General features: G+C 33.4%; 3 protein-coding genes across 6 annotated transcripts; 2 read left to right on the top strand and 1 right to left on the bottom strand.

The window, feature by feature from the left end:
- Positions 1-2,705: 2,705 nt before the first annotated feature.
- Positions 2,706-6,867, top strand: LOC138133951 (solute carrier family 22 member 16-like). Of its 2 annotated transcripts, XM_069051979.1 has the most exons (11): positions 2,756-3,103; positions 3,156-3,265; positions 3,314-3,381; positions 3,429-3,516; positions 5,261-5,364; positions 5,472-5,626; positions 5,681-6,091; positions 6,144-6,216; positions 6,268-6,374; positions 6,433-6,614; positions 6,668-6,867. In XM_069051979.1, exons 1-11 carry the CDS (start codon positions 3,061-3,063, stop codon positions 6,782-6,784), a joined length of 1,458 nt encoding a protein of 485 aa, XP_068908080.1. In that variant the 5' UTR covers positions 2,756-3,060; the 3' UTR covers positions 6,785-6,867. The 2 variants fall into 2 exon arrangements, with proteins under 2 accessions (XP_068908081.1, XP_068908080.1); XM_069051980.1 differs by lacking the exons at positions 3,429-3,516; positions 5,472-5,626 and having other exon boundaries at positions 2,706-3,103.
- Positions 6,868-7,812: 945 nt separating this feature from the next.
- LOC138133711 (solute carrier family 22 member 6-A-like) lies at positions 7,813-10,880 on the top strand. Of its 3 annotated transcripts, none has more exons than XR_011160496.1 (11): positions 7,813-7,894; positions 7,951-8,060; positions 8,114-8,181; positions 8,231-8,315; positions 8,867-8,970; positions 9,438-9,585; positions 9,647-10,057; positions 10,111-10,183; positions 10,233-10,339; positions 10,397-10,581; positions 10,644-10,880. XR_011160496.1 is itself a non-coding variant. In XM_069051654.1 (11 exons), the coding sequence occupies exons 1-11, from the start codon at positions 7,861-7,863 to the stop codon at positions 10,761-10,763; spliced, it is 1,452 nt and encodes a 483-aa protein (XP_068907755.1). In that variant the 5' UTR covers positions 7,813-7,860; the 3' UTR covers positions 10,764-10,880. The 3 variants fall into 3 exon arrangements, 1 of the variants encoding a protein (XP_068907755.1); XM_069051654.1 differs by having other exon boundaries at positions 9,438-9,592; XR_011160495.1 differs by having other exon boundaries at positions 7,824-7,894; positions 7,940-8,060; positions 9,438-9,592.
- Positions 10,881-18,416: 7,536 nt separating this feature from the next.
- On the bottom strand, positions 18,417-19,277 carry Roc1a (Regulator of cullins 1a). The gene is made up of 5 exons (XM_069051607.1): positions 19,068-19,277; positions 18,985-19,012; positions 18,808-18,929; positions 18,663-18,748; positions 18,417-18,611 (listed from the first exon to the last, which is right to left on the bottom strand). The coding sequence occupies exons 1-5, from the start codon at positions 19,158-19,160 to the stop codon at positions 18,599-18,601; spliced, it is 342 nt and encodes a 113-aa protein (XP_068907708.1). The 5' UTR covers positions 19,161-19,277; the 3' UTR covers positions 18,417-18,598.
- Between the last annotated feature and the right edge of the window lie 4,815 nt (positions 19,278-24,092).

Genomic DNA, 24,092 nt, shown 5'->3' with positions numbered 1-24,092 from the left:
CAATCAGTGCAACTAACTGAAATCTCAAAATTCAAAATTGATTGGGTGACTGACACAAAAAAGTTTAATTTTTGAATGTCAGCCATGATGACAGTATAGAAGGTGCTTTACAGAGATTTTGTTGAAGTGACAGAAAAATAGTGCCCGCAACTGTACCTGTGGATTACACTTATTTTTTGAAATGACAGAAAATGACGGCTAAAATTTTTTGACCGGGATGGTAAAGTCCATTCAAAAATCAAAAAACCACGAACGTCGCATTTTCCTCGATAATTACCATCGGCAACGCTGTCTAGTGTAAAATTTGGTGAGATTTGTAATTTTGAGGTTAAATGTTTATTAAGTGTATTGTTTTTCTGGGCATGTTTAAATAAGAATAATAAGAATCAATAAATAAATGAAACATGCTGCTAATAAAACAATAAGAACGAAATTCAAAGCTATTGAATTTTATTTTGAATCAAATAAATGTCATAATTTATAGTTACCAAAATAATATGAAAAAATATCCACCTGGGGTTTTTTAAATTTTACCAACCTAAAGCAACACATGGTGGTTTTTAATTTTTGAATGGACTTTATGTACACTTCTATTCAAAAAAAAAGCGTACACGTATTGAGGGCTACTGTAAATGGGGATAAAATTAATTAATCGTTTCCAAGAAAACGCTTACTGACATTTTGTATGTACTATCGCGGCCAAAATACTTTGGTCGTCAATGTGACATAAATGACATTCAATTGTAAAGCAAACTTTAGGATGTTTAACCTTATTTTTTACTACTGTCAAAATTATTTTAATCTATCAGTGTCATTCCCAGCTGCAGAGGCAGAGTTCAAAAGCAAAAGATCAACGTGGTCGCGGTTTAGACAACCTTCAGAAGCAAGTAAGACGATTCTATATTTATCAAAAACTGAAGGTGCCATATTTTTGACAAGAATAATTTGAAATTGTCATGTATATTGACATTAATACTTGATTTACATTTGAAGTGTCAAAAAGTGACGACCAAAGTATTTTGGCCGCGATAGTACAGTCGCGAGCAATAAATTTTGGTCGTCAAGGTCATTCTTTGACGCAATCGAAAATGTTCCATTGTAAAACAGTCGTAAATATCATAACCTATCATCATGTTGTATGACATTAATTGTCATTTTTTTCTCATTTTTTGACACTTTGTTGACATGCGCATAATCAGGCAAGGAAATTTTGTGACAATCTAACCAAATTTTGAAATGAGATAGACGATCAAAATTTATTGCTCGCGACAGTATGTAAAATGTGTGTTGCTTTTTATAAATTTTTAAATTGTTGTTAGATTATTGATTGTTGTTTTTCTATAAATTTACGAATAAATGAGTGAGTTGTATCTGTAGTAATTCAGTAATTGGTAATACTTGCCTAATAAATAAGGCAAAACATTTACTGTCGCGAGCAAAAAATTCTGGTCGTCAATGTCATTTCAAAATTTGGTTAGACTGTCACAAATGAAAAAATTTCCCTGCCTGATTATGCCCATGTCAACAAAATATCAAAAAAATTAATTAACTAATGTCAATTAATGTCATACAACATGATGATAGGTTATTTATTGGTATTTACGACCGTTTTACAATGGCGCATTTTCATTGTATTAAATCATGATTGTGACGACCAGTTTTTTTTGCTCGCGACAGTACACACATTAAAATCTCTGAAAAATACATCGATAAAATCCAGCTATCAGCACGGGTTTTGTTACAGGTTTCTAAGTAACAACAATTAAAAAATAGGTTTACAATATGACAATCTAGCAAAAATTGTGCTCACTACTTGTACGCTTTTTTTTTAATAGAAGTGTACTTTCTGCTTGGCTATTGTACTGGGTGGTAATCCTTTCCCAAGCACTATTTTTTCGTTCTATCGAAACTGCATATGCTTTTTGAAGTGAAACTTTTTATGGGAGGGTCTTGAAATTCTGATCGGCAACATTTTTGTGTGACGAAAAGTGGTGGGGGTAAACACTATTGGGTCGAGTGGGAGCAGTGTCTCTGTCTTTGTCACACTCACGGCATTTATCGATAATGTCCTCTCTTTAATTTGGAGGCTTAAAAATGAACAATGAATTACGCATTTCGATATTGTTTAGTGTTATCGTTGTTTATAATTTATTTTCTTCATTAAAATATACAATTTTGTTGTGAATATGCTATTTAAAAGTGATCGATGAATAATTAATAATACAAAAGTTTCACTTCTATCGTGCGTCTTTACGACACATTCTGTTTTTTTTATTTTCTATTGCCTCTCTCATCGCGTATTATATGAGAGAAGCCAACAGAATTTTTTCCTTTAACCTGTACACGGTTTTCATTTTTCAAAACAAGCTGTCACAAGGTGTATGGTATAACCATGGCAACCCGACTCAAACAAAACTGAAGTCAGGCTCAAATCTAACTTTTACGAGTTCAGCCGTAATAATGACTATACGTAATACGGATCTAGACTTGAGCAAAACTCAGGACTCGACCGAGTTGGACTTAAGTTGCCGACTATAAATACCGGCCTAAGGCCTCAAATTGTAGTCAATTTAATCTACATAGTTTAAAAAAGGTAGGTTCAACTTTTTCTATGAGACACATACCTTAGGAGATATTGAGCGAAAACTGAAAATAATGCGAAAATTTACCTGTTTTTTAGCTACTACGCCGCGCACTAGTCTTTTGACGTTTTGGTTGGTTTTTTACTCTTGGCTGAGGTCCAAACAACATATTAAAAAATCAGAACTGCATCATTTTTTACAAGGTCGGACCCTTTGTTATGTCTATATTGACTGGACTATGACTCCTTTTTTCAGTATTACCGACCGGCTGAAGAGAAAGTACGCGTGGAATCGCTCACTTTCCAACCTTCGAAAAGCTGTACGTTACTAGATATATCTGTGAATAAACGGATTAACACGCTTCTATTGATTCTACTTGACCGGAATAAATTTAATACTTCCCTTTCGGTTTTATCGCAATCGGCTACTCCACTGTCATTTTTCTCTCGTCTTACCTGTCAAACAATCACGACACAAAATGCACAAATTGTCTCTCGTAAATTTTGCTGACTCTGAACCTTGTACAAAATTAAAATCAACGAAATTCAAATCAATTTCACGATATCGTTTCAGCTGAAAAGGAATTTTTTGAAGAATACAGTAGATACGGTGGCTCCCTAAATTGTTGGTTCGTTCTTCTTTTTATTCTTAGGAGTTTTGGTCCCTTTTGCTTGGGCTCACAGGTGTCCACCAGACACTTTAATTATAATATGATTTAAAAGTTCTTGTAGATGGCTATCCTCGAATCTGCTGAAGGCGTTAACCATTACATGCAGCACTTTGACCTGGAATGTAACAGGTAAGGATTAATAGTAATGTATTGAGCTTAACATATACTTTTTGAAGTTCTCTTGGGTTTTATGTATTTCTGTCCAAATGCAAATTTGAGCAAACAGGTATGAGTGTTAACAGATTACAGGAACTGACAAAAAAGGTAACTAAGAAATTACTTGCTATTTTAGAAACAACAATAACTGTTACGAAATTAGTTAAGATATTTATCAAAAAACATTTTGCAAATTTTAAATTTATTACTAGTACTAATTGCACATTAACTTCTAGTCGGAGAGCTAGTGAATATTTTTGTCGCGTCATTTCACCACGAAAATTTTATAATTCAATTCGTACTATAGTTGAGGATCATAAAAGCGATCATCTGATGGCAAACATGCTTTAAAACGTACATCAAGGGCCTACCCCTGAAGTCAGAAAAAAGAAAAACTATAAAAATCACATGATAGTAATTAGTAATAATTGACTCGATAGTACCTATGTTATTTCTATTTGCCACCACTGAGAGACGTTTCGAAAGAATCCCAGACGGGCAGTTACGGATCTGCACTTGCACTTGCAAGGTGTTAGACCTGAAATTTTCGTCTGGCAATTATATTTCAAGTGTGTTCTAATTTAGAGATTATAAAAAATAACAACTTTAGTGCTCTTGCACGACTGATTCTTATTATGTATTATGCAAATTTGAGCCCGTCTGGCACACACTTCAGACTCACCAAAACGTCTGACGATAATTGTAAATAACATATTATTGAATCACACTCCAATAACGTGACTGAATTTTTTTTTGCAAACTTTAGATTTTTGAATTATAAAATTTTCGTAGTGAAATAACGTAACAAAAATGTTCACTGGTTATTAGACTGTTTTTTTTTTTTTATTATTATTCACTTTCATATTCTACCGAGTCCATAAATTTTATTGTCAGCTTCTAAGCCGCATTACGAGTAGAAGTATTTTTTGACACCATCTATAGGTTTAGTAAACAAAAATCCAAAAGAGAAAACTTGAAATCTACCTTGAAATTGTTTCGAAGACGTCAGTAAATAACAATAAAACTGAATGAGGATCAAATCATATTTTTCCGTTGACCGCTTGTTCAATATTAATGTATTATTTTGTCTAAAATATAGTGCATTAATGGACCTCATTAATACACTATTTTTCGTTAATCAACGATTTTTGCGATTTTGACGTTTTGATGTATAAACAACCTTGAACATGCATTGTTTGCACTTACTGCAGCAGGTAGTGTAGCAGGGTTTTCTATATTTTATAGCTCCATAACTGCACAATTACGAATTCACTTTTTCAAAAGCCGACCTTTTTGGTTATAATTCGCATGTCATATTTTTCAAAGGTAACTAGGTTTTCTTAGCAACCGTGATTTTTACGTGAAATTGAATGTGAATGGAGTTTACGTCTTCTGACACTTTTTGTGGAAGAGTGAATAGAAAGTGTTGAAAAATTTAAAAATGGCCTACCCTGAGGACAAAAAAAGAATGAAGGTATTTTATAAGGTCTCATTTTTATCTAAAAAGATGAAATTGGTTTTGATTTGGCTTTAATTTGAAATTTTGTCACAAAAAAAAAGTTTGCGGTCAACGAAAAAATTTTGTAATCAACTCGTTTGTTAATGGGCGATTAATAATCTCAACTATTAAAGGCACTCACTCGCTACACTCGTTCGTGCTTTAAACAGTTTCAATTATTAATCGCCTTCATTAACAAACTAGTTTATTAAATAACTATTAATAATACTAAATATATTTGATAAACAAACTTAACATTTAATTATCTATTTAACATTGGACTCGTATTTATGAGTTAGCTTGAAAAGCAAACGTTCAAAATAAGTTGTTAAACATTACAAAAACATGTTCTAGAGCAACCAAGAATGCAGTCAACAAGAACTTGTCGTCAGAATGGGTATTTATAAAAATGTTGGATACTGCTTTGGAGCAATTATTGGAGGAATTTTGTCTGACTTGTAAGGCTTTGTTTTCTTAATTGTCACACCTGAAAAACTATAGTTAACATATTACTTGTTAATACAAATTTCTTTAACCTACCTGTTATTTACTTCAAAAACACCAGATATGGAAGAAGACGCACCGGCTTGTATTTCTCTGTCGGTTGGAATATTCTGGCATGGGCTTTTGTGTTTGTAAAATATAGATTTTTATCAGACATATGCTACTTTGCAACTATTTTATGCTGTAGTGTAGTAAATGTCGCTACATTTGTAAACTGTTAGTACCTATCATCTAAATGTTATATCACTTTATGTTATTTTTATATTACAGTTGCCGAAATTGCCGACAAAAAAAACAGACTTTTTTGCATTTATACAATCCCCACTTACATAGTCGGAGGACTTCTGACATTTTATATAAGCCAGACAATATCCTCTTGGATCTACCAACAGAGTACTATTGCCTCAACGGTAATCATTATGATTTTTACATGCTGGTACATGCCCGAGTCACCTAGATGGTTATATAATAAACATAAGAAGGAAAAAGCATACGCCCAGCTATGTGAAATTTCAGGACTTTTATATAGATTTCAATTAAACCGCAATTTAGAAAATCCTGAATTAGAAAACAATAACGTTCTATTTGATATGTTTGCATTTTTGTGTCGCAGAACTAAGAAGTATCTTATCCTATGTAATTTACTCATGACTGCCTCTGGTTTGAGCTACAACTCTTTAAGTATGGTGCAGGTTTTAACAAAAGAACATTGTTAATCGTTTTATATTTTCAGGAATCAAAAATATGTTACGTCATATACATACTAAGCAATATAATCTTTTGTCACGTGCTGCAGAGGTACTGAGGTATTCATAATATATAAATATATTTCATTTGACTCTTGCAACGATTTTCAGCTTTTTATTTCTTTTGCCAGTTTACATGATTTTAGGGAAACGTGTTGGTCTATCGTTTATGTACATTGTGTTCGTAATTCTGTTACTAATGGCAGCCTTCACATATGGTTTAAGCAATCCTATTTTCTTAATTGAGCAAATTTAGTTTACATCAGTTTTTTTCAGATTTTGAACAAGCTTATATCGACATATTTGGAGTAATCTTTAGCATGACTGCCATAAATATAATTTGGCTTTTAATCCTGGATATTTTTCCCACTTTCTTACGAGGTACTGCGATTGGAATTGGTTTCTTTTTCTTCGGTTTTTCAGGAACTCTCGGCTACATTCTCGCCAAACTAATAGAAGTAATACTTAAAATACATCAATCTTTTAAAATACTGAACAAAATATATTTCAGAAAATTGAAATCTTTAATTATTATTTAATTTTCTTCGTAGCAAATCTGTTTGGTATCATGGTACTGGCATTACCAGACACCACCAACCGAGAATTACCGAATTATAAACTAAATTAACAGTTTAGTCAAAATTAAAATAATATTGTATGGAGTTATTTCCTCGCATGTACCTACTGTCTTAAAATATACATAATTTTTTTGAAATGTTCCCTGTTTTATACCAGTTTCCGCAGAAGCTTTACAATAATCCACTGATTGCTTGCGATATTTGCTATTCAAATAAGTATTGAGCCAAAAAATATATCTGATCTTCAAGTTCATCATTTTCAGAAGAAACTATTTTTATTGGCTTCCATTTTCCTCATCTTTTTGCTATTTGCCCCTCTTCAAATCAAAATTTATAAAGTGTGCATACATTTTTATTTTACCCAAAGTTTCCACTAAATCACCGACAGTTGTGCGAATTTAAATATTATTGTGAAATTTTCAGACCCAAGAATGTTTTGCCATTTTTTAAAAAACTTTTGGAATGAAAAATGTTTAGTCATGGAACAAGTAAAAACAATGTCCAAATTCCAATAAGAGACAACACAAATAATTAGGTAAAAATAGAATTAAAATGGGGCAACAATTACAGAGATCCCTGTTTTGAGGCACCAACTTTTCTCGAAAAATACAGGGTGTTTCAAAATTGGCGAATTCCGAATTCAGAATACGTACTTTAAAAAAAATCTTTGATTTTGTTCAATTCATGGCAGCCTGCATATCCACAGTAACAAAATACAATTCTAGCTACGTTGCCTTTTCATTTTTAAGAAAAATTACAAAAATTTTAGATTTCTTTACTCCAAAGTAAAGCTATTATTCAAAAAATTGTTTTACTTTATTATTTTCCACAATCATCTACACCATAAATAACAATAAACACTGAAATTTTCAGCCTGTATTTGAAGAAAACGCAGTTCAAAGAGTGCACCTTCAGACCAATGTATTTTTGTGGGGGGAGTACATTCCATATTTTGACTACTGAAGTGATCCCCTACAACATGCCTACAACGCTCTGAATTCGGAATTCGCGAATTTTGAGACACCCTCTATAGCTAGATCAGCAAATTTCAAAAATCTTTAGATGTCAAAAGTCATTAAAATATTTACGTAGTCGGCGTTCGTTAGTTGTCACATAAATTTTAAAAATGGCTCGTGTAAATTTTGCCGATACTGAGCCAGGTAACAAATTAATGTAACTTAACAATCTTCATCTAAATATCATAGTGTTTTCACAGCTGAAAATGAATTTTTCGAAGAATACGACAAATACAGTGGCACTCTAAATTGCTGGTTGGTCCTTATTTTCATTTTAAGAAGTTTTGCTCCGTTGTGCTTGGCTGTGCAGGTATTAAAACAGCATCTACGTTTCATTAATTTAAAGATATGTATGTGGTATAGATAGCTCCATTCGAATTCAGGGAAAGTATCGAAATGTACCTAAAAGATTTTTCAACAAAACATAATGGGTAACAAGTATTATTATTTATTTATATTTTTCATAGAGATTTTTTTAAGTTCCCATGGGTTTAACCTATCTCTCTTCAAATGCCACAAAGAAAAACACGACAATATCACTGAAGCAGCAAGTCTACACAAAAGGGTAATGAAGTACTCTCTGAATATTGCTTTACACTGTACACTTATGTCTTACTGCATCGCACATCATATACATAATTAAAAAATCAAAGGATATATCTGTGGCGGTCGTGAAAAAGTAGGTAAGTCAAATAATTTCAAAAATGAGTTGGCGATGTTTACACCTTAATAATAAATCATTGAGTTAAATAATTCAGATTTTCACAGTTTAAAATTGACTTATATTGAAAGCAAGTACAGGTAGAAAGAAGTTTCTATTTAATTACAGGATTTTAGGAATGATCTGGAATTTTGAATCGTTGCCCTGAAATATTAACATTTTCGACTTACCTAGTTTTTCACGACCGCCACAGATATAATAACTAGCCCTCCTAGCTTCTAGGTGTACGACAACATACAGTTTTGTCATGTGGTTCATCACGTAATTGTTAATGGAACATCACATACACGTACAGACAGGTACAAACTCGTACAGTGGAAAATATTTTTACATGTTTTATTTATATTATTTATATTTCTTCCATGAACGCCATAAGAAAAGTTTACATTTTCCAGGCTGTTCCAGAGTGCACGCTTACAGAGCTTGTTTTAAAAATGATTTGCTTTAAAGCTGTTGGATTTTGTTCCGGAGCTCTCATAGGAGGAATTTTGTCAGATATGTAAAAAATACATTTTTTTATTGTTTCAAATTTGAACGATTTATGTTTGTAAAGAGCAGTGTAATAAGAACTCTCAGTTGCTAATCGTCACGCTAATTAATTAGACACCATAAAAAGAGGTTCACTATAGACTTGTTACTTTTGTAATATTGTTCAATTCATGTTTAAACATTTCACAATTAGGTATTCGAATACGGTTTTAACTCCTAATGAATAATGATTGATCTTTCTTAATAAACTTATTTATCTAGGAAACTTTTGATCCTCACTAATTACCTACATATACCTAGTGTTTCTGAATCTTTTCATCAAAAACTGGAATTCAAGAATTTTTCGAGAGTGAAATAAATTCGGGTTTTTGTGCTTTAACACAATATTACAAAAATTACAAAAGTGACTTCTTGTAGATGCTTAAATTACTCTAACCTAATATCTTTCATGTTTAAATAATTTCTTCCCCTACATAGACATGGAAGAAGAATTACGTGCTTGTCCTTGTCTATCATTTGGAATTTTTGTACTTGGTCTCTTACCATGTCCCCGATGGAATACATGGTGGAAATGTTTTATATTGTGACGGTGATGTGTTGCAGCGCGATCAATGTAGTAACATTTGTAAATTGTTCGTTTGTTAAAACATCAAAATATTAATGTTATTATTATTCTGAATTTGTAGTTGCGGAAATCACGAGTAGGAAGACCAGAATTCTAAGCATTTTCAGCATCTCGAGCTACACAATTGGAGATCACTTTTTTCATAACTTATCTAGAAAAATAACAACATGGAAATATTTGCAGTCTTTTGTAGCATCGACAATGAGCATTATGATTTTCGCGTGTTGGTACATACCAGAGTCTCCCAGATGGTTACTAAATAAAAATAAACGTAAAGCAGCATACGAACAATTAAACGATGTGTCAGGTTTGATATACAACATTAATACACCACCTCATCATGAGGACCCAAACTTGAAGAAAACATTCGTACCCTGCGAGATGTTTTTATTTTTATATCAAAGAGTTCTGAAGGATTTCGTTATATTTAATTTATTGGTCAGCATTTCCAGTCTGACGTACACTTCTGGAAGTTTGTTTCTTTTTAATGTTATAATACAATTTAGTAATGGTTCACAATTTTAGAACTAAAAGCGATTCTCCATTATGTACATACTGACGAGCTGGAATTTTTGACAACTGTTGCAGAAGGAATAGGGTTATCATTCTAATAACACTTTTTTGATTTATTTTATAACTGTTTTCAGATTTTTATTTTTCATACCAGTTTATATGTTTCTGGGTAATCGTTTTGGTTTATTTTTCGTTTATATGTTGCTCGCAATTGAAGTTTTGCTGGCACTTCTGACATACGGTTGATGATTACGATAACAGTACTACCAACATTAAGTTAACTGAGTTTATGTTTCAGATTTTTTGCAAGCACTTTATTTTAATGTATTTGGAATGGCGCTTGGGATAACTACATTGTCTTTAATATGGTTCTACATTTTGGATGTATTTCCTACTTTCTTAAGAGGTACTGCAGTAGGTTGTGCTTTTTCTATCTATGGTGTAGCAACAGCTGGTGGAGTATTTCTTGTTAACCAAGTGGAGGTAATAAGACAGATATAGGTATCCTGACTTTGATAATAATTTAAATGAAATCATTGTTTCAGAAATATAAAGAGTTTAATTATTATTTAACCATTTTTGTAGCAGCATTGTTAGGCTTATCAGTTTTGGCTTTACCAAATACTGCCAACAAAGAATTACCAAATTTTAAATTGAACAGATAATCAAACGTAATTGCGCACGATCTATATTAACAACAGATAAGTTATGAACTGGATGAATTAAAGCATGAGAATTGTGTCAAAGTTATTTTAAGCATAATTAAAAGATTTTATGAAAAATATAGTTGTATATTATTTTATTAACATTTTATCAAATTAAAATGAATAGGTAGCTATTGTACTATGGCGGCCAAAAAATTTCGGCCGTCATTTTTCCGTCATTTCAAAAAAATCGGTGTAGTCCATTCCTTATTGTCATTATGATTGATGTTTTTACTTGTCACTTTTGAAAGTCAAGCAAAATGCCATCGGTATCAAATTTTAATAAAATCAAAATAGTAACTCTTGCACAAAGAGGAATGTCCCAAGCTCAGATTTCGATGGACCTTCGTATACCTAAAAGTACAATTTCGTCCATTCTTCAGAAATGGAGACAAAATGGAATGGAACTATTGAAAGACGCCAAGGCTCAGGGAGGCCTAGCACATTTACTGCAGAAGAAGATAATATGCTTCTAAATAGATTACGCAATAGCCCTTTTATGACGGCTGTTGAAGGGGTAAATACAAGCAAATACAACGGAAAGGAGCGGTCGATTTTCGGCAAACATATGGGCATGGATTTTAGTAGATAGACCTGGGCTAATGTTGTCTCTAGAAGATCGGCTCAACAGTGATGTTTATGTTAGGATTCTTGAAGACGTGATGATGCCTTTAGTTTCAAGAATTTTTCCGAATTTTAACTTCATATTTCAACAAGACAATTGTTCAATGCATTCAGCACATAGGGTAGTAGAATGGTAGCATAAACGTTCTTGATTGGCCAAGTCGCAGTCCAGATTTTTGGTTCGTAATTTGCAACAACGACAAGTAATTCGGAATAGGGCAGAACTTTTAACTGCGATTACTAATGCATGGTAATCATTACATAGGAATTATCACAGAGATTTATGCGTCTCCATCTCGCGTCGTGTAAGACGAGTTATTGACGCCAATGGAGCAATGACCAAGTATTGATTTTAAACTTCATTCATTTTATCTTTTGACTTAGCTAAGTTCTTAAACAAAAATAAATGTTTCATTTCCTTGTCTTTGCCTTAATGTTTTTCGTTTGATTTTTTAAAAACTACGGCATACTCATGTAATTTCCACGGTTCTCTGTTTGGTACTTTAATCCAAAAATAGCCGCAAGTCTGCCTCTAGTCTCTAGTGCCACTAGCGACTAGCGGTCGTGTGGTAATTGTGTAAGAGTGGAACTTGTCCTTTGTATTCACAAAATTTGAACTGATGGACTGAATGACAGATTGTCAAAATGACAATAACGATAACAAAGCGAGGTTATTGGTGCTTAAGGGTAGTTTACACTTCATGTCAGGGCCTTGAAAGTGACGGACGAAATTTTTTGGCCGCAATAGTACAAAATAATGAAAACATTTTAAGTTTATTATTCAAAAATCTGCAGGGTTATTGGCAGAACGACGAACGACCTAATACTATAATATGTGGATACTATTGGGAGCAAAAAAAAGTGGGACATCAACGTCACTGTCTTGACTTTTAATGTGAAATGACCCTTATCTATTTCTAACCCTATAGTTCATTTTTTAACGCTGTAGAAAAAGTCAGGCAGCCCAATATACAGTTAGCAATGCTGCCTAGATACCTTAGATTAATTTATAATTGATATGGATCCACGATGCCGCTAAAAATTCTGTTTGTCAAAATCTCCGTCAATCTGACAAGGTTTTGGGCATTTGATAATAAATTTTTTTGTTCGACACTGTCAGAATTTGAGAATTTTCTCCTGTGTGAACGAATTTTGATAAATGTCACATCTTGTCAAAACGAAACATCAAGCTAATTTTAACGATTTTAAGCGATTTTGAGCCTTTAAGTGTCTCGTCGAACAAAAAAACGTTATTTTCAACTCGTTCTTGTGTAAATTGGACTTTTTTGCACTCGTGGACCTTTAAAACGCCCTCATGCAACAAAAAGCCCAATTTACACACGAACTCATTAAATAAATAACTATTAATAATGTGCCGTATGATTTCCCTTTCATTAAAGTTAAAGAACGTCGTTAAATTGTTTTGTCTCTGTCTAACATAGTGCTTGGCATATACTCTCACTTTGTCTAATCAATTATTTACCTAATGAAAAGCTTAACGAATGGGAAATCATATGGCCCACTGTGTTTAATCTAGAATTAATGAATAAAAAAACAGTAGGTAAGTTAGTAAATGGAAACAATAATTAATTCAGACATATTTAGTGCGATTCTGTTTCAAAATTTAGCAAGATTGTTATTGAACAATATTGATTTTGCATAGATCCAACCAATCAACAGCTTCATATCATAGCAACTTAAGCAACTACAACATTGTTATATAGCGATATTGGTAAATTTTAAAACAGAATCGCACCAATTATGTTAGGCTAGATTAGGTTAGGTTAGGCAACTGTATTAGCTAGTAGGAGTAATGCGGGTGGTACGTGTCTGCGACACAGGGCGAACCATCCCTAAGTTTGTAGGAGGGAGAACAGCGGCTGAACGGTGCAAGACAGGACTGCGGCCAAGTGGCCTCCAGCACGGATGATACGGATGTCCCACTCTTTACTTGAAATAAAAACTGCGTTTGCGACGCCATCTATTTTTAGTCCCGAGAAATAATTAGTTAGGAAACACACCGAACCCTGTAGGTACCTTTTTCGAATAAAAGTAAAATTTTAAGTTCAATTTACTAATTATTACCACATAAATCTTGATACTTAATAACTAATCCTTAAAAAAATCTTATGATCTTAAGGCATATATACCTATATTCCTTATAAAATCATAAGAATTATTATAACGATTAATTATAAAGTACCAAGGTTCATGTGGTAATAATGTAGCAACAATGTGTATTAGGACTATTAACTAACAACGCCTATGATTTTTGAAATAATGATTATTACAAACACTGTTTTAATATTATAATAAAATTACACAAATAATGGTGACTGGCTATTTATCACGGACGTTGGACATCTAGGCGTGGGACGCATAACCCGTGCGCATGACCCTTGAGCCAGCTTTTGTTCGCTGAACCAAAACTGCAAGGCCAAACTGTATATTGACTAAACAATACGTAAGTTTCGTGGACTAGGTATAGATAGAGCTTGCGTCAATTAATGTTCAAGGTCATGTATCTCAGTTATACCCCCCTGGCCTCCAGCCTCTTCCTCAAGCAGCTCTCAACGAGACCACTTCAATTTCTGTTATCTACCTTCATTCCGAAATATACATATTCAATTACTTGAGTAGGTATTTGTTTGCTGACTACCCCCTTTGAGCTTCTCCAGAACCACCTTACGTGAGTCCAAAGAGTAACGAGACCAACATATGGATTTAAAAAATCAACTCTCATCTTCAAATTCTTCCGGTTAATCCGAATCGTCATCAGACTCTCCGAGGTGTACAATCAGTGGTTCCACAGTCACTTACTTCAATACGCACATCCAATTGCCACATCTGCTCTTCTTTAGTTTAACTGTACCTTCAGTTCCGCATGTTCATCACAGACATGTTTGTAAATGTTCAAAATCATGTTTTTTGCGATTACGGATAAGGGCGAATTACTTTTTCGTTGAATATAATTTGTTCTGGGCATCCCATCGATAATCAAGTATAAAAACCCTTGACTAAACTAACCTTTAAATTAATACCTAATTGACAGTGACACGAATTGATAGTAATGCATTTATTGTGGCATATCGCATCATGGATTGAAGTAATTTACAAAATTGAAATAGGAATATAATATTAGATTCCTATTATTAAATAGTGAACTATTGAAAGTGTATATTGGGCTGCCTGACAAAATTTCAGAATTCGTGTAGTTTGGGTTGCATTATTTGAATGTTTGAAATGAAATAAACGGCTTTTCACTTGGCCTACTTTTACCTGAAATGCGTAAGTACCTGCCAGAAGGTGTAGTTAATCAGCAAATCTCATTACTAAGCTTTTAGATATTTTCGTCTCCCAAATAAACGTTCAAATGTGAATTTAGTGGTAAAATCGTACGTACAGTCGATGGACAAAAAAAACTGGGACAAAAATGACAATCACATAAGTCAAAATTTACAAATTTGCATCGTTTAATTACGGCTTTATCACAAATAGGTTAACTTTGGTATGACATATTATATAGACACTGACAAATATACTGACAATTCAATGGTCTGATTTACATAGATTAAATTTTAAGTGTCCCAGTTTTATTTGTCCACCGACCGTACGTATGTTTATATACCGGGTATCAACCACCAAACCTGCCATAGGCACATTACACATATTAAAATAATATATGAGTTGCTATGAAACATATTATTGTTTCGTCAAATTTGCCCAATAATTTCTACGTTACCTACATCAAAAGTTTCCTGATTGTATGGATGATAATTATAGCTGTCAATGTGACATTACACAATAATATATTTCATAGCAACTCATATATTATTTTAATATGTGTAATGTGCCTATGGCCAGGTTTGGTGGTTGATACCCGGTATAATAAGATCTGTGATTTTTTTGGAAGCACGGTGATGGCACCAAACGCTTTAAAATTAAATTTCCGAGGGCCCCATACTTTTTTTTTGTTAATTTCGAATTAGGTTTGTTACAGCTTCCTGGATAGTCCTCAAATTGCAATTTATTTTATTGTTATTTATAACGAAATCGAAAAAAGAAAAGTATGGGGCCCTAGAGGAAAGACGTATCTTTCAAATAAAAAAAGGACCTTGCCTTCATCTGTTGTGGTTTTAAAGATATGGATTGTGATGAACCAAGTGGGTAATTCAAAAATCCCACCAAGCGGCCATCTCATTTTTTTTTTTCTACCAACATACGCAATGAAAATAAAACCCGCGAAATTCAAAAATGGCCAAGAGCGCGTGATCGTACCTCATTAATTTCCCTACGTTGTGTTTTTTTTTAAATACAAATTAAACATTACCAGATTCGTTCCAACAGGGTTTGTGAACCACAAAGAAGAGTGCAAATAAAACAACACGATAATTATAACCAGCGATTTATTCAATGTTATGATTTTGTTAACGCCGGGATCAATGAATAATAAAAACGTCTCGGGAGAGGGCACCCAAGTGTGGGTGGGGGAGCCAAATGTGAGAAAACTACTCATTTAGAACTCTAGGAAAAATGGTGAGCTCTGGCCATTCTCCTAGACCCCCGAATGAGGCTCCGCTAAAACCTCTCCTAAAAATACGAACAAGTCCGAAGTGACAACGTGGACGGGATAGTTATTGAAAATTGAGCAAAACTGATTTCATAAACAACACAATCTAAAATTCAGGAAAAACAGAAGGGTCATGTACATTACAAACAAAACAGTTACTTCGGACCGTTCGAGCGGGAGCGGACATGTCCTTTTTTTTTCTTCTTTTCCAAGTTAGTTTACCATATGCGGCAGATCCGCTATAGAAGGAGTGAGTGGCTTTGGATGGTCCGGTGGTCTGTGGCACCTATCCTTACGACTTTACCATTTCCCGCCTACGCGTGATTTAGTGCTAAGGGAAAATCCTAACTGCTTTACGTTAAGTCAACAAATTGAGGTACTCTAAGTTCATCGGTTGAGTTGAATATGACTATTTCAAAGCAAAAAAACAAACGTCGCTTGTCAAGTACCACAAACTTCGGGAACAGATTACCATTCCGGAAGTTCTGTGCCAAGGAACTCGGATTCAACTTACACCATGAGCGACGTTGCGGACCAGCATTCAGCAAGCCTCGCCAAGCGTTCTAAAATCGCACAATTAGAACACAGAAAAATACACGGTACTTCTGTACTACTCTGCGATCAAGAAAAAAGTTTCCAAAAAAAACATGGCCGTTCATCTCCTGTCGATGCTGTCGATAAGGTCACAGAATAGAATCAATCAGAAGACAAACTCTCTTGGGCGGGAAAAGTTCGCGCATCTAAGCCGCGCAGATGAAGCGGCCATAAGTTCAGAGTAGAAGTCAGTAGCGTATCATAACCGCGGTTGACGCAATTGGTTTTCTACCAGTGGTGGCGATACATGAATAATATTAAGGTGGCATGGTTTGTACGGCAAAAAAATGTGAAAACAAAGCCTACAACTGTAATTTGGCTTTCTTCACTTTTCCAAAAGAACATAATCGAGCAAGGTAAGAAACTACTATTATGTAGGTACTTTCATTAACTTTTGAACGTAATTTTTCTGTCACATAAAAAAATACTCTAAATTATGCTTTACTGAAATTGTCACATATGGATGACAAAATATTACGTTGTTTCTATTCTGTGATAAGGTCCTGTCGACCCTCATCCCCGCCCCCAAGCGGTCGCCGACGGTACCCACCGGTACTTCTATAGCTTTTATTGGCGGTTAGTTTGAATTCAAAAGCGGGTATCTCAGGATGTTTAAAAACACCGTTTTTCGACCATTTCAAATCAGGTAAACCCCACCCTTAAAAAATGAACTATACTTTGAATTGATTGACGTTGTCACTAAGTATTGTAGGTTGTAGGGAATGAATGTATGTACTTACCTACGTAGTGAATATTTATTTAATGCAAAGTCCCAGTCAAAATCTACCTTTATCAAAAGAAGAGGACATTTGGAAAAGGAAAATAGGAGTATGAATTAAATTTTTAAACTGTCAGCTGTCAGCTAGAATAGTGTTAAATTTCTATAACAATTAGGCCCGGTTTATTTACCTTCAAGTAACTTTATTTGAACGGTAATAATTACCATGGATCTACCAATAGCAGATTCTAAATCATAGCAACTACTGGCGACTGGCCAGATAAATTTACTCGAAGAATAAACCGGGCCTTAATAATCAAAGGCAAAATGACAATAAAGCTTGAACTACATCGGATTTTTATGCTCCCAATGTCCCAATAGTAGGTACAGTTGCGGAATTAAAATTTCGGGCAGTATTGTCAATGTTATGATATAAACTCTAAAACAACCTTTATGTTAATAACCTCATTTTTTACTCTTGTCATGTTTTTGCCTTTTTAGAGTTCAAAAATTGTGATTTGTGGCATAATAACGGGTGGGCAACATATTAAAGCGATGATTTAATTACACTCAGTGCAATTAACTCAAAATTGACTGCGTGACTGACACAGTAAAGTTTAATTTTTGAATGTCAAGTCATGATGACAGTAAAAGGTGGTTTACAGAGATTTTGTTGAAGTGACAGAAAAATACTGCCAGAAATTTTAATTCCACAACTGTACATACATTATTGCATTTTCATTAAAACAGTTATTCAGGCTACCTACATTACTACTGCCATAAACCATAATCAATGTTGCATTATGTATTTCAGAAACCTAACACACAAATGAAAAACTAAATGATCTATTATACCGGGTGATCAAAAAGGACTGTTTAAGTTGGCAGTACAATTAAGAAAATTTTATATTTTGGTTATTTATAACACTGCAACCGGGTATGTTTTGTTGGTTTATTTGACAAATATCTGATGTAGGTATAGCATTAACAACGACAAGCCATCAACAACCGAAAGTTACTCTTGTTATACGATTTAAAATACAATTCAGTGTTACCAACTTAAACAGTCCTATTTGATCACCCCGTAGTTATTGAAAAACCATACACAAACATGTCAAAATTTGTTTATTGTAAGTTACAAAATAATTTTAAATATCCAAAAAAACATAATTCAAAGACTGAAATAATAACACCTGAAAAATAGAGTAATTCAATAAATATTTTCAAACATTGATAGTGGAGAAAATTCAAATATTGGCTAGCCAAAATTAGTTTGAAAAAAAATGACACTCAATGTCCATACCTAAAAAAATTGTGTTAATAGACTGATTATGAAAAAAGAAAAACATTTTACTTTTGAAATTCCCATTCTCTGTTGTCTAAAGGGCACACCTGCCTTGTTTTCAACCATCTCGAGATGCAATGAAAATGAAAAGCATGCTAAAATAATTAATATGAAAATACAAGTGTTTGCCTGTGTAATTACGCCAATAACTCACATTACAAACTCCCCAGGCCACTGTGCACTCCTCACTAGTGGCTGATGCTTGGTTAGCCTGACATTCAATACACAAATCCATAATGTGATTGCGACAAATGGCACAGTTATCAACAACGATATCTACAATTGTCAAAGTAAGAAAAACACAAGTGCAAGAAATTACTACAAAATATACCCCAAGCCCATAAGGCGACGGCGTTCCACTGTAAGAATGAAAAATCATGGTTAAGAATTTCAGGTTATGTTTATCAATCTTACTTTTTTCACTTCGAAACGTTTTTTCTCGCCTTTGGAGCTGCTGGAAGTGGGTACTTCAACTTCGTCAACATCTACGTCCATCGCTGCCGCCATTTACAGTTAAATTAGACACAAAATCACGCTCTATTTACAAAAATGACCTAACAAATATTTTGAGCCGAATAATTCAACCAGGGACTTTCACTGTTTCACTCCAAGTTTGACACGGGTCAGGTTGGCAAACTTGACTTGAAGTTGAATCCAGAAATAAAGTTGACTCAAGTTGCAAAAAAACATTTTGCATTTGCAACAGCACTTTTATGGCATTAGTAATTTGTAATTACTTTAAAACTGTACTTATATGGAAAATATTCAACCCAAACTATGATTTTCTGGCCCCTTTCTCCCTTTATTTGGTTCAAAAATATGAAAAAAATGCTGTTGTAAATGACAAGTGTTTTTTTGCAACTTGAGTCAACTATAAACTCGGTACAGGTTGCAAAGACACACTTGTCATTTGCAACAGCGCTTTTATGGCATTAGTCATTTGAAATTACTTTAAAACTGTACTTATATGGAAAATATTCAGCCCAAACTATGATTTTCTGGTCCCTTTGTGCCTTTATTTGGTTCAGAAATATGAAAAAAATGTTGTTGCAAATGACAAGTGTGTCTTTGCAACCTATACGGAGTTAAACTCGGTACAGGTTGCAAAGACACACTTGTCATTTGCAACAGCACTTTTATGGCATTAGTCATTTGAAATTACTTTAAAACCAGTGCCACCTTTACTTTACTGCAGCACCCAAAGTTGACGGAGGATGCAATTCAAAAAGTTTTTGATAATTTGCCTGCATATTTATCTAAAAAGGAACCTCCAGCAAGAACATCTCCAGATTGTCGAAGGGAACAGGTTCTAAAAAGAAATGCCGTAAAAATTGAGGAGTTTTAAAAAGAAGATATTATAAGTGATTTCGATAGTTTTGTGAGTTGTTTTTTAAAACGTTTAAAAGTTATCGACAAATGGCATCATAATATAAGTGATAGGTGTGTGTGGTTTTACTCTCTGAACGTTGACAGTGTGCAGAATAATGATGTGAAGGAAGAGCAGCTAAAAGTTGTTTGTAGTATTTCGGTGTCAAATGAGATGGTTGTCAAAGTAAGTCTCAATCAAATTGAAATTCCAAAGCATGATCTAGAATGGATTCTTTCTTCTGACTCAAAACTTTCTCGTTGGAGTCAAATTGAAAATTTGTTGATCAGATATAAAAATGTTAATGAAATAAACAACAGGGAACAAAATTGTTTCGAATACTATATAGATAAGGCATATAAATTTGTAAAAAAAAGTATAGAGTTTATTGAAGAAGACGTGTTTTCAAAGCATAAAGATTTACTAGAGCTAATTGAAAATCAATTAAAATTATTATTACATCAGAGGAAGACTTACAATTCCCTGACTATTACATTTGCATTTATGATTTTTTCACAGTCACCAGCTGTATATAATGTTATTCGCGAGTATTTAATTCTACCACATAAAAGGTATTTACAGTCAATTTCAGCAGCGTTTCATGTAGATCCAAATCTGAATGCAAATACAAAGCATTATTTGTCACACATATCAAAAAGTCTTACGAATAGAGAATTGAACGTTTCATTATTACTTGATGAAATTTATATAAATAAATGTCTAACATTCAAAGCACAAAAAATTGTAGGCTGTGCTGTAAATAACCCTACTGAACTGGCTAAAACAGTACAAAGTTTTATGATGATAAGTTCCTGTTTTGGTCATTTTAAGGAAATTGTAAAGTTGGTGCCTGTCAGTGGCCTAACTGGGGAACAATTGAAACATTTAGTCTTAACTGTAATTCACTTTGTTCAGCAGTTTAATTTTAAGGTCACAGTTGTCATCAGTGACAATAATCGCATCAATCAACTCATGTTTAGACTTTTTGCACCTGTAAATTACTTTATAGAAAATCCCAATTTTAATAATCTTAAAGTGTTTCTCACATATGACTTTGTCCACATATTTAAAAATATTCGTAATAACTGGATAAACTTAAAAAATCATTGGAGTACTTTTTTGTATCCTGACTTCAATGATCTGAGTATTATTAAAAAAGCGTCTTTTCACCATTTAAGGGTAATAAATGACAATGAAAAAGATTTATTGATAAAAAAAGCCTTTAAGTTAAACAATAAGACATTGTATCCAAGCAACCTAGAACGACAAAATGTAACACTTGTAGATAACGTATTTCATAGATCAACTATTGCTGCCTTAAAAGAAATTGAAGATTATGCTGAAACTGCTGATTTTGTTGAAATCATTAGAAACTGGTGGGACATAGTCAACTCCAAAAGCGTTATAGTGGGTAAAATAAAAAGAAATGAATATTCTGGCCCAATACATGATTTAAACGATCCAAAATTACAATATCTAAGGCAATTTGTTTTATGGATCAGAGAATGGAGACTATTAACTGAGTCTAATGTAGGAGTCGGACTAACAAAGGATACCTCTGCTGCAATCGAAAGAAGCACAACTGTTTTAGTCGATTTGGTTTTATATTATTTTCAACAGATAGGGGGTTAGTTATGTCTTAGGAGGCAAATTTCAGACTGACAATCTTGAAAAAAGATTTAGTCAGTATCGTCGACTGTCTGGTTGTAACTACAACGTGAGTTTTCAACAAATACTTGGATCCGAAAAGAAACTGCGCGTAAAGAAGATTCTAGATCTTCCTAGAACAGGTACCCTGTCAATAAAAGACATATCTGATTCTTCCCAAAACGTTTCAGAAGAGAATTTGGCAGCAAATATTAATTAATTTAACTGTATATTTGGCGGTAATTATTTAGAAGTCTGTGCACTTGATCAGGGTTCAACGTTATACGTTTGTGGATATGCTAGTTTTTCAGTATGCAAAAGACTTAGCTGCTCTTTTTGTAAAGATCTTATAAGAGAGTCAAAAGGTGACAATATTTCTGACACTTATTATTTTGATTCTCTTCAACGAGGTGGGTTAAGCTTACCTACTGAATCTGTAATTTCCATATTTTTTCACATGCATGCCATATTTGATTTTATAATAAATAACAGTGTGTTAGAAAACAAATTTTTACACAGTCCTGATCAGAAAAAAATTATAATGACTCTGACCAATACAAGCTTAGAAAAATGTAACTTTTTCGACGAGTTGGAATGTATGTGTGGAGAAACTTTAAAAAATATTGTACCTCTTTTTTATTCTGTTTTCAGTAATATATTATTAAATAATTATACAAAAAAAAAACTGATGCTACAAGAGAGAAATATACAAAGTCCGTGGAAAACAAAATAAAAAAGAGAAAATTAAATACATTTAAATTATAATCTTATAAATACATATGTACATATACAGGGTGTTAGGGAATGGTCTCCCGAGAATTTCAGGGTGAGTCTGTGAGAGAAAATGTGGTCGAAATCCTTAGTACAATTTTTTCCTTACATGAATGGTTTTCTCAAAAATAAAAATTTAAAACGGTGCCCCACTGTTTGGGAACTTTTGCGTCATTTTATTGTTGTGATAATTAAATAAATAGTTAACGTTTTGTAATTAATGTTAATTGTTTAGCAACCAAAAACAACAATGACTCTATGTCAGATTTTATCGAGTACCTACTGTCACAATGACGTTTCGATTTTAAAAGTCCCCTTGGATAATATCTCATCAAAAATTCATGTTATTCTGTTTGAAATTTCCGCCAATTTCAAATGGCGCCGCCTCATGAGGAGGTGTCAGTAAGAAAGACTCCATCATCCATCTGTCAACAACAGATAGGTATGGGTGAACAAGATTAAATTTTCACTGATCTCAAAGAAAAATCTCTAGTAACAATAAAACCGCGCGGTCATGACAATAATCGGTTTTCTCAAGAGGGACTCATGTAAGTGCAAACAGTGTACATAAAAAGAATAGTGTAGTTACTGTTTAATTATAAATAAATTAAATTTTTACTACATATAAAATTGAGACTTCTAGCCACCTTCCTTTCCTTTACACCAATATCTTAGTATATTCAAAATATTTATCTGTATTTACCACAGCCTTGAGGTAAGTCCTCTTTTATTGCTGCAAAGAACTGAAATTATTTCTACAGCTTCATTTGTGATACAACATCTATATACCATTCACGATGTTTTGGCATAAGGGGAGGCTATGATTTCATTTTTTAACGTTCGATACACGTTTGATTTCTGTCATCTCTACTGTCACTAAAGTGCCTGACATGCGGACCTATCAAAATGAAAGTAACATGTTGCCGCATTTACCGTAATCATAATTAAGCAACTTTAAAACGTATTGATGGTGTTTGTATTAGACTGCAGAACATATTTTCAGTAAGTTACAATGAAGTCAAGTTTTTTTTGTGTATAAATTAAATAGTAGGTGAGTACAAGATAAATATGTAGCACGGATAGTGAAGGAAGAAACAACGACCCAATTGAAATGGCACAGGGGTTTTGTAAGACCTATTACAACTTCGCGATAGAGTTGTGAATTTATGGCTTGAGTCTATATTGAAATGTACTCCTGAAATTTGCCAAAATTTTTGTAGATATTGTAAAGAACTTATTTCGGAAGATTGGGCAAAATTAATGTGAAATCTTTCATTTGAAAACGTTCTTCCTTTAATAATTTCATTAGGAGAATCTGACTCGGAATTTGATTGGGATTTTGATGCAGGTAATGATGATTCCGAATTTTCTAATGAAATTATGGAAGTTGAATAGTTTTGTTCTTTTTTGTCATAGACGATGGGTGTGTAAATATTTTGCAGAAAGATTGGAATAAAGTAAGGCTTAATAAGAAGGTACAAGATTTTATACAATCTAGTTCTAGGAATGTTTTGGTTAAAATGAAAAATTCATTGAGAAGTTACTAACTGGTTGGTTAAGACACTGTATAGGTGGGTTATCTAAGTGGTGCAGGAGCCACTTTAACTTTCGGTCCCGGTCCCTACTATTCTGTAGTCTGTTCAAGTCAGTTTCCT

Source organism: Tenebrio molitor, chromosome 6 (assembly GCF_963966145.1).
Source record: "Tenebrio molitor chromosome 6, icTenMoli1.1, whole genome shotgun sequence".
NCBI classification, from domain to species: Eukaryota; Metazoa; Arthropoda; class Insecta; order Coleoptera; family Tenebrionidae; genus Tenebrio; species Tenebrio molitor.
Note: the sequence above shows the minus strand (reverse complement) of the source record. Positions and strands in the feature narration are given on the sequence as shown.